Source organism: Fragaria vesca, linkage group LG6, assembly GCF_000184155.1.
Source record: "Fragaria vesca subsp. vesca linkage group LG6, FraVesHawaii_1.0, whole genome shotgun sequence".
NCBI lineage: Eukaryota > Viridiplantae > Streptophyta > Magnoliopsida > Rosales > Rosaceae > Fragaria > Fragaria vesca.
In genome coordinates this window covers 7,212,503-7,222,175 of record NC_020496.1, presented here as the reverse complement: position 1 = coordinate 7,222,175, position 9,673 = coordinate 7,212,503, and the positions used below count along the sequence as shown (strand labels likewise).

The 9,673-nt window shown below is 39.5% G+C and overlaps 3 protein-coding genes and 1 pseudogene across 4 annotated transcripts; 3 read left to right on the top strand and 1 right to left on the bottom strand.

Moving 5' to 3' along the window:
- The first annotated feature begins 283 nt into the window (after nucleotides 1-283).
- Nucleotides 284-3,040, top strand: LOC101309945 (annotated as a pseudogene). Its single transcript, XR_184874.1, has 5 exons — nucleotides 284-982; nucleotides 1,214-1,411; nucleotides 1,731-2,013; nucleotides 2,108-2,270; nucleotides 2,593-3,040. The product of XR_184874.1 is annotated as an uncharacterized LOC101309945 (transcript).
- A 619-nt stretch (nucleotides 3,041-3,659) lies between these two features.
- On the top strand, nucleotides 3,660-4,563 carry LOC101303434. Its single transcript, XM_004302567.1, has 2 exons — nucleotides 3,660-4,245; nucleotides 4,359-4,563. The coding sequence occupies exons 1-2, from the start codon at nucleotides 3,741-3,743 to the stop codon at nucleotides 4,418-4,420; spliced, it is 567 nt and encodes a 188-aa protein (XP_004302615.1). The 5' UTR covers nucleotides 3,660-3,740; the 3' UTR covers nucleotides 4,421-4,563.
- Nucleotides 4,564-6,287: 1,724 nt separating this feature from the next.
- On the top strand, nucleotides 6,288-6,734 carry LOC101307233. Its single transcript, XM_004305061.1, has 2 exons — nucleotides 6,288-6,457; nucleotides 6,547-6,734. Exons 1-2 carry the CDS (start codon nucleotides 6,316-6,318, stop codon nucleotides 6,732-6,734), a joined length of 330 nt encoding a protein of 109 aa, XP_004305109.1. The 5' UTR covers nucleotides 6,288-6,315.
- A 149-nt stretch (nucleotides 6,735-6,883) lies between these two features.
- LOC101293015 (ferritin-1, chloroplastic-like) lies at nucleotides 6,884-9,301 on the bottom strand. Its single transcript, XM_004302530.1, has 8 exons — nucleotides 8,891-9,301; nucleotides 8,356-8,439; nucleotides 8,203-8,263; nucleotides 8,017-8,104; nucleotides 7,680-7,741; nucleotides 7,464-7,529; nucleotides 7,279-7,342; nucleotides 6,884-7,136 (listed from the first exon to the last, which is right to left on the bottom strand). The coding sequence occupies exons 1-8, from the start codon at nucleotides 9,220-9,222 to the stop codon at nucleotides 7,102-7,104; spliced, it is 792 nt and encodes a 263-aa protein (XP_004302578.1). The 5' UTR covers nucleotides 9,223-9,301; the 3' UTR covers nucleotides 6,884-7,101.
- Nucleotides 9,302-9,673: the final 372 nt, after the last annotated feature.

The following is a 9,673-nucleotide window of genomic DNA, read 5'->3' as shown; positions in this document are numbered from 1 at the left end:
ATTGATCGAAAGGAACGGATGTTATAGTGTAGGCCTGTAGGGTATTGGTCGAAAGGAACGGATGTCCAGAAGTTCAACTTATAAACCAAAAGATTGAAGATTAATCCACTTTCACAAAACCGGCTATTCAAGCACTTAACACATGGAGGCCCATATTATAAGTTCCTGCTCAAGCCCAACCAAAGGCCCAAAACAGATTGATGCCCTCCCATTTCCCGACTCCATTTCCAACCTTCGTCAAAAACCAGAGCTTCAAACCCCGAAAACTCTCATCTTTCCTCCAATGGCTTCCATCAACTTCAACCCGTTCGAAGGCTGGTTCCGAAAACCCCCAAACCCACTCCCACCCATCAACCTCCTCTCCCTCGCCGACTCCTTCTCCCCCAAAACCCCCACCCCCTTCGCCGCCCTCAGCCTCTCCAACCCCTTCAAACCCCCAAAACACCCGACCCGAAACCCGAACCCGACCCGGAGAAGCCCGGGCACTACACCCAGATGCTGGAGCAGTTCTTCTGGGAATGCGAGAACCTCCCCGACTACCGCCACACCCCTGAAGTCGACAGAATCCTGGAATCCGACCCGATTCTGGAGAAGAAGGAGAACCCGACGGAGGAGGAGATTAGAGAGAACGAGAAGTTCTGGGAGGAGTTCCGGGCCAGCCCGGTGACCCGGTTCTTGACCCGGGCGGAGCAGATTGCGGATAAGATTAATGAGATGGAGCTGAAGGAAAACGACAGGCCGTACAGGAGGGAGGACAGGAAGCTGTGGCAGGCGGTGCCGCATGTGATTGGGCCCGACGGGAGGCCAATGCCGAGGAAGGCGATTAAGACTAAGAAGGAGAGTGATGACAAGTTTTGGGATTTCGCGAGGCAGTTCTTTTTCGGGCTTTGGGGGTTCCAGCAGCGGCCGTATCCGCCGGGCCGGCCCATTGATGTGTCTCAGGCTATTGGGTATAAGCGGCTGGAGAAGAGATACTATGATTGTGAGTGTTTTCGCAATTCAGAGTGTTTATTGTTTGGTTCGGATTTGCTAATGCTGGTAGTATGCTAGAATGTGAATACGTAATGTAGCTTCATTTTTGACTAATGAAGTGCATTTTGGAGCATGACTATTGCATTTAGGCATATTGTTGATGTTGGATATGGTTGTCGGATAGGAAGCATTGCATTGTTAGAGTTATGTTGTTAATGATGTTGGTGTTATGTGGATGCAGTTGCTATGAGGAGTGGAGGGTGGTTCTATAAGGACCGGTTGGGTAGAACGAGAGGTCCATTGGAGCTTATTACACTCAAAACGGCTTGGGGTGCTGGGATTATTGATAAACACACATTCATTTGGGGTGAGGATATGGATGAATTTGCTCCCATTCACATGGTTTATGGAATGGAACGCGCTATTGCCACCTGGGAAGGTATGCCAAATGTTTCCTTTCTCTCATCTTTTTTTAAATTTTGGATCTTTTTTCTCCTAAATAGGACTCAATGCAAACTCTCTTTGAATTGGTATTCCATGCTGTGCTATAAAAGCTAATGTGCTGACATCCATTTTATCAGTCTCATCTCCTTGTCAACTGTACGGAACTTCACTTGTATATGAAGCCAATTTGTGGAACTTATCAACTACAAGAAGTATTTTTTGAACATAATTGAAACGTGTAGGAGTGCTATTACTGATTTACTTTTGTATTTTCGAGTAATTGATTCTTTGTGTTATGATTGGGTGATCTGCAGTTAGACTTGGTGCTGCTGCAACTGCTTTTATTCACAAACTACAAAAAGGAATCCCTCCTTGGGTTCCACTAAAGGGCTTTGAGGATAAAACCTATAAGCAATTACAAGAAGAGGCTATAGAAAGCAAGAGACGTGACTTAGCAGTACTTGAAGCTAATGATGGTGTTTGGCCGGGTGTTAGAACTCCTAGTCATGCGTTATTTCTTTGGGCTAGTGGCTCTGAGCTAACATCAATTTTGGAACAGGATCACATGCCAAACAAATACATTCCGAAAGATCTTAGGTATGTAGTACTTGTGTATGTAATGTATTTATGATGTAAAATCACAACGCTTTCACTTATCTTTACCTTACCCACCGTCTTCTTGTGAGAGCAGACTCGAACTGTCTAGAATTATACCTGGTTTGAGGCCATGGGAGGTTTTGAGCGTGGAACAAGCAATGGATCAGATAACCTATGAGGGAGAGTGGTATCGTGAACCTCTTGGTACATACACGACAGGCCCTCCATACATTCAAGCTTGGAATATGGATGTCAAGGTACATACTTGCTAAGTTGCTATTGCATCAGCTTGGTTAATTTTAGTTTCTTTTGAATTGTGTATTAACTTCAACAAGACATTGTTAACCCAAAGGTGAAAGCACACACTTATAAACTCGTTTGCTCATCCAAGGTTCCGTTACTTTCTCATAACCCTAGGGACTGAAAAGGATATAAATGATGATGCTTTTTTGAAATTATTTTAGGATATTTTCTTAAAATTACCCTCTTCTGGACATTTTCTGGTCAATTTGTATGTTCCCTTCTTTAAGGATGTGCATGTGCTTCTATAAATTAGTTTGTGTGTTTTTGTGTGCTCAGAGACTGTATAGGATCTATTCCAATCTATGCACCCGAGTCTACCAGAAAATGGAGAGATCAATTCCCGGTTTCGATAAAGTAATGGAGAAGGTCGAAGCAGATGCTATTGCAAGAGATCAGAGACGGAAGGCTAAAAGAGCAGCAGAGAAGGAAGCCGAACTGGAAAAGGCCCTTGGTGGACCTCGATTTGGTCCTGAAAATGACTCTTGATCATAATTCCATGTACTGAATGGTAACATCCCAATCCCTATTTGAGATTATGAAGTAGCTTTTGAATGCAGTGAAAAACGGTTAGGCTAGATATGATTGGAGAATTTTCCCCTTTCACTAGGAGCAATTGTAACTGTAAGTCCTGTATCTCTTCAAGTCTCAGTTTTTGTAATAAACCATCAATACCATCGCAAATAGTTGATCTTTTTGTTAACCTGGTATTCACAATAGTAATCCAATCCTAACGAGTCCAACTATCTGTTTCTTATGCTGATTTGATACACTAAACATTTTTTATCTCAAAAGTTGAAAGTAGATTGGAATGACAAGTTGATTCAAACTATTCACACTTGCCTGAAGCTCTAGGAGTTTAAAAACATTTACCTGCATACCTAAGAGGTCTCACCTCTCAAGTTCGAATATTTAGTTAATCACATGTTTTTAGAGGTTTTAAGAGGGCTCAAATTCAAATCTTTCGTTAATCGCATGTTTTAGAGGTTACATGTTTACATGTTCGAATATCTCTGATGATGAGTTTGGATCACAGTTATTTAGGGGCTCATGCATGAACTCTGTTTTGTGCAATGTGTTTGTGTTCTTGTTACCGACTTCCCTATAAAAGAAATGCCATCTTATCCAATGCAATACCAGTGAGGGTTCCAACTCCGACAAGGATAGCTTTCCAGACCGACCTTTTTTGGGGAACACACCTAAGATTCTGAGGCTACGACACGTGTTTCCTCCTCATTGACTATGCTTTTCCATGAGACAACATTTACGATATACGTGTAACAAAACCAGAGCTCCTTTATTGAAAGACTCCTCTGCATATGACGCTTGTCCCCATTACATATGCTGCTCCTTATCATCTAAACAAAGAAAGTTGAAGCAGCTGAGATATTTGTAAACCCTGAAGAGAAACAGAGAGACAACAAATAATGGATGATGTTATCCCACAATCTGAGAGCCTGAGCCTGAGGATTCCGTCCAATCATAGCCCAAAAGGTGATCATGAAGCTAATGGAGGTGAAGGGAAAGCAGAAGTTGCTAGCTTGAGCTCTGGAGCTGGAGAAAATGGTGGAGATCATAAAGAAGGTGGTGAAGATGGAGAAAAGAGTGGTGGGCTTATAACCAGCTTCATCTCCAACTTGGTGTCGCCAAGGAGTACTAAATCCGGGGAGTTTACTAAGCGAAAAGTTGAAGATGAAGTTGAGACCGGTGAGATAGTGAATGGTAAGACAGAGCAAGATTTGGGTCGTGGTGAAAATGGTGGAGGTGTGATTTCAAGCATGATTTCCAACTTCTTCAATCCAAGTGAGGAAGAGAAAATAGTAGAGGAGGTGAAAGATGGTGGAAATAAGAGGTTGAAGATGGATGAGGAGGAAGGAGGTAAAGGAGGCCTTATTGATAACATTGTCTCTCACTTGCCTGCATCAATTCCAGGTCAGTCAATGTTTTCTTCTGTCAAGCTTTCTGGGGGTTAATTCTGGTAGTGCTGTGATTAAATTTGTGAATGTCAATTGACACTTTTACTTTAAATGTTTACTAATTACCAGATGATGCAGCTCCCTCAACTGATGAGGCCTCCATTCTTATTCATTCCTGTGTCAAAGATTAAGCAGATCATGTTTGCCTCTTCTCACTGACTACAACATGTTGCTGATGTTTCTTTGTTTTGTATTTTCTTGTTGTTGCTGTTGTTAAATTCTCATTGTTGTTAATTAGTGAGTACATTTTATCAATGAATTGGTATTCAAATCTACATGTTTCAGTTCAAAGGCCAACTATGGTCTTAGCATAATTGCTCTCAATCTAGCAATTCTTTACATAATTTATCTGTAGTAAACTACACATCAATATTCTACAACCATTGTAGATATAAATTGCTTCTAGAATCCAGTTGAAAGGGCATTTGAAATCCTTGGATCTATCTGATTTCATGATTTATAACTCAGCCTCTAGTCTCAGACCGGTCTATCTAAATCTAATGAATCATCTGCATACAAACTTAGGCTGTTCATCTTCTGTCTGATGAGGTTATGAACAAGCAATTGAGAAATTAATCAAGAAACACAAAATTTTGCTGAGCCAATGAAATACAAATTGAGGGCCTGACCAAGCCTTTACAATCAAACCCTCCAATGCTCCAACTAATTAAACTTAGTAGGGCTTATGGTAATGAGAATGATGCAGTGTGCACTAAAAACTTGATGATGGTACTTCTCTAGCTCACGGTTTTTTTTTTTTTTTCTTTTATCGAAAATGTAGAACTACCATTAGTTAACAGATCAACTGCATCAGAAACTGGTGCACGGTAGAGCCAAGATGAACATTTCTGACACTAACTGCAAAAATTGGAAACATTGGGGCAATTTCTTACTCGAAGGTGCGCCACCATAACGTGGATGGGGAAGTGGAATAATGTCTTCACTTCTCCTAGCAGCATTACAAACAAAAGAATGATGATTAACCAAAGGGACGAACTTATGCAGTAACAGTTCATAGTCATATAGTAAACCGGTGATCTGTGGCCTTATGTCCATATCTGCAGCACATATTTAGATCCCTATCAAAATCCAAATATGGCAGCCTAAAAATCTCATATCCCAATACATAAGATTGGGTGATGATCATGAATTAATCAGTGGCAGTTGGTGAAATGTCATGGAGTGTAGTTCAAGACCAGCACATTGATAAACCACCAGAAATGGTTGCATATGCTATGCACATGCTTCAGTCCACTACTATCACCAGTGGTAGTACCAAACCGATTAAAAGTGACCAAAGAAAAGCTACACAAAGCATTGCTCCTTTATTAATGTTAAACTTATGCTAAATGACATGTAATCACACACTGAGTAGATTTGAGGACGCAATAAGAAAACCGAAGTGTAGGAACAAATTAGATGGTACCGAAAGAAAATCCAACTAACCGTTTGACTAAGACCCCACTCTACCTTCCTCCAATATTATAGAACTCAGAATCTTGGAAACTTGGATAGGTGGAAAAGCAAAATCCAAACGGACTCTCCTACTCAAATGGTCCATTTCTTCTCAATAAAGATTTATCTTTTCTACCATACACTTCAGAACATTGTGTTACTGTTGTTGTTCTTATTCACCAAACCTTGGTTTTTACTGTTCTTTTATACCTATCTACATGTTTTCTCATATAGGCTTATAGCTTAAACAGCAAGTTAGATTATTACTTTGGGTAATCCCATTTCATAAAAGTAGTGAAACCCGTTACGCTAGATTTTTGTAAGGTAACCCGTTTGATCAGAACGACAAAGATCAGTATGCAGATGAGATGATATTTGCCTGAAGTTTAGAAGAAAATTATTAAGGGTTATACACTTGGATGTGTAATTGCCAAACAGAGTCCTACAAGAGTCCTATGTCTTTATGAGTGTTGCTTAGTGCTATGTCTATATGCAGCTTGTTGTTTAGTCCAGATATTGTTATATTAGTGAGGAGAAGTTAGGCCCTTAACTCAAAAAATCAACTTATAAAATGGAGAGGAGGAAGAGAAGGAATAGGAAGCGTTTGAAGATGGTGGCTTGGAAAGCCTGGTTTTGCTTGAAGCAGTCTTTCCTTATCCCAACAAAGTGTTTTCTGATCAAGCTTACTTCGCGCTCAAGGCACAAACAGAAAGGTAAGCTCTAAACTGTATTTTGTTCAGTCAGTACTTTGCTCTTTCTCTCTGTCTATGTCTCTGAGATACATGGTTAAATTCAATTGCAGGAAATGGGAATGGATTGGTGAGTTTGTACAAAGATATAGAAACTTGTGGAGAGTATGCAGATATAAAAGTGATGTGGGAGATGATTCATTCTTGTCCCCAGAATTCAGATGACAGACATGACAGTGCTCAAAGAAGGAAGCAGAGGTCTTCCTCTTACTGGAGATTTTGTGTTCATCCTAGTACATGAGTTCTGTAATTACCTTTTGATGTTCCTATGATCGCTTCAATTAAAGATCGATCTAAATTTTGAATCTAAAGAATGTGACATGTAAATATCAGCAGCATCTGAGTATTGAAAGATGAGTGTGCCTAGTTCAATAGCATTAAGCATATTCTGAGTGAGCATGATTCTAAGAAACTTCATTTTAATAAGGAATCATGATTCTAAATATTTAGATACAATATTCAATTCTATATAAGTCGAAGGATCAAAGATTCAAAGATTTCTCCAACATTTGATAATATTATATTTGCAGAAAAGTAATTGTAGACATTAAACACTACAAGTAGTACACCAGCAACAAATGTTCAAGGCGCAGTATCACTCTTGACTCTTAATGAAGCAGCTCTTGATCAAAGTGCCACACTCCTGCAAACCACCAAATAGATCAGAAGTTACGAGGAGATGAAGAACAAATTTCAAATTGAGAAAATTGTAAGTAACTATGATGGTGTTTGTTCAAAATGATGAAAAATTCAACAGTGAAAACACAGTGAAATCTGTTTCATACCATGTCCTTTTCCAACCATCCTCAACTGGGTGACATACTCCGCTATCTTCTTTATGGCTTCAACCTGTAGATTAGGTACGGCGGAAATGATTAGCGGTGTTTGAATAATAAGTAACGTCAACCCCCTACTTAAGCTTGTGGAAACTGGTTAACCAACAAAAATGATAGAGAAAAATATGTTTCACCTGCTCAGTAAGAAACTCGCTCTCGATAAAATCTGTCAATTGAACATCATTGTTCTCCTGTGCCACCTATTTTTAATCAAGAATAGAAACAAGTATTTTCTGTAGTTAGGAAAATTTGAAATGAGAAAGCAGTAAGGGTCAAATGAGAATCAGATACCACCAATTGTGATATTGAACTCAAAAGAAAATATGATATGATAGAGATGTATTTAGTACCCTATGCAAGTTCAAGAGCTTTTCATTTGTCAGCTTCTCCAAAGACAAAGCTAACTCCATAGCTGCATTAAGCAACCAATGACAGCTTAGTTTATTAAAGGCTATTAACTCGGTCAGTGAACATAATTAAACAGTGCAAAAAAAATGGCTTAAGAAAATAAGATTATGAACAAATCTTACTGGTATTGACCTAAAGAGTAATTCAGAGGCTCATTTTCATCTTTATTTGCATAAGTGCATAACTACATCTATCTATTAGTACCAAAGTAATTGTTAAGAGACTAAATAATTACAAATAACCATGGAGTACGTAGGAATAAACATTGATCTTTCTTACCATATAATGCATCTCCTTTCTCAGCATGCTCAAACTCTGAAGGGGGATTTATAATAGAGTGTAACTTTACTCTTCCGCCTCGTACATTCTGCAAAAAATTCATAAGAAAATCATATATCTAAAACACACTAAAAACTAAAAACACATGAAATTGGGATTATCTTGATTATTTAGGTTGGTTTTTACTTGATATTCCATCAGTTTTTCAGCATGCTCTCTTTCTTCTTCACTTGATTCCTTGAAAAACCTAGTTGGAACAAAATGATCAATACATCATTTCGTGATAACATCAGTCATATATGTAGTGGATCCAACTGAGTGTGCAACGCCAACACTTACTTGGCGAGGCCCTTGAGAGCAACATTGTCCCTGTCAAAATATGCAAACATCGCATGGTACACATATGACACGTTGTATTCCACACTGTCACACAAACAAAAAACATATATGATCAGAATTCAGAACAACCAACAATTAATCTTGATCCCGCTCATCGGTGGTGTTCACATGTTCATCTAGTGACCAACGAAATCATGGTCAATCCCGTTGAATGTAAATCCAAAGGTGTGAAGTATTATTTTAAATTTAAGTTGTTTTGTTTTCCACTTGACCATGATTTTCTTGGTCACGTACTTGGAGACCATATGAACACCACTGCTCACATATATCTCACATGATATGTTATCAAACTATCAATCTTGAATAATTATGTGCGTAGATTCGACAACTAAAATGTTAATAACATACGATCTAAAGTCAATCTCGTAACATAATATGTAACGTCTAAACGTTTAATAAATCATATATTGTATGAGATAATAAAACGTCATATACTATAAGATAAAACAACAAGATTATACAGAGAAAGAATTACTTGATCTGCTCATTAATCGCAGCTTCACACTCATCTGCAAAGCCCTGACGAGCAAGCGAAACGTGAGGTGAGACAGGAATAGCAAGAACCTCCTTCTTGACCTCTTCAAAAGGGTGGAACACAACACCAGTCATCACCTTCTCGCTCGACGCAGAAACCGCAAGGTTTCTGGGTCTCCTCTGCCGATTAAAACTCAGACTAGAAGAGGAAGAAGAAGATCCAATAAGTTTTGAGCCATTCAACAAGAGGCTGTTGCTGCTAAAATCAGCACCACCATTCCCTTGCTTGCTCGACACCGAAAACCCCGAAACGCTCCTCACAGACATTGCCATGTTCAGATCAAACAACAGAGAGATTTCTGAACTGAAAACTGGAATCAAAGAGCAGAGAAAACAATTGGAGAATGAGAAATGGTGTGAGAGGCTGGGAGTGTGTTGAGGGCATATAAAGAGATGCTAGGTGTTCCAGCTGGCAGAGGCTCTATTATGGACCGTCGGATGAGAGGATTAGGATCACAACACGTGGATAGGCGTGTGGCGACCTCGTGGTGGTCTATCCAGAACCACTAGAGCCGTGGAATCTAGACGGGAAATCCGTTCCACATTGGAAGAGTCTTCTAAACTTTTGTCTTTCTTATTCTTATGCACAATTTCCTACTCGCGTGACTATGGAAAACAGAACGCGATACAGAGACGCCAAGTGGAAGAGAAGGGTATTTTGGTAAAAATAAGTGATTGTTCCAGGGCGAGTAACGCTTTGTATTTGTGCCATATGATTTCCCAA

Excerpts from the sequence above, each read along its gene's own strand:
- LOC101303434 (XM_004302567.1), top strand. The coding sequence starts at position 3,741 with ATGGATGATGTTATCCCACAATCTGAGAGCCTGAGCCTGAGGATTCCG. Across the intron at positions 4,246-4,358 it reads CTTGCCTGCATCAATTCCAG|ATGATGCAGCTCCCTCAACT; the intron begins GTCAGTCAATGT and ends ACTAATTACCAG.
- LOC101307233 (XM_004305061.1), top strand. The coding sequence starts at position 6,316 with ATGGAGAGGAGGAAGAGAAGGAATAGGAAGCGTTTGAAGATGGTGGCT. Across the intron at positions 6,458-6,546 it reads CTCAAGGCACAAACAGAAAG|GAAATGGGAATGGATTGGTG; the intron begins GTAAGCTCTAAA and ends ATTCAATTGCAG.
- LOC101293015 (XM_004302530.1), bottom strand. The coding sequence starts at position 9,222 with ATGGCAATGTCTGTGAGGAGCGTTTCGGGGTTTTCGGTGTCGAGCAAG. Across the intron at positions 8,440-8,890 it reads GCGATTAATGAGCAGATCAA|TGTGGAATACAACGTGTCAT; the intron begins GTAATTCTTTCT and ends TTTGTGTGACAG. Across the intron at positions 8,105-8,202 it reads AAAAACTGATGGAATATCAA|AATGTACGAGGCGGAAGAGT; the intron begins GTAAAAACCAAC and ends AATTTTTTGCAG.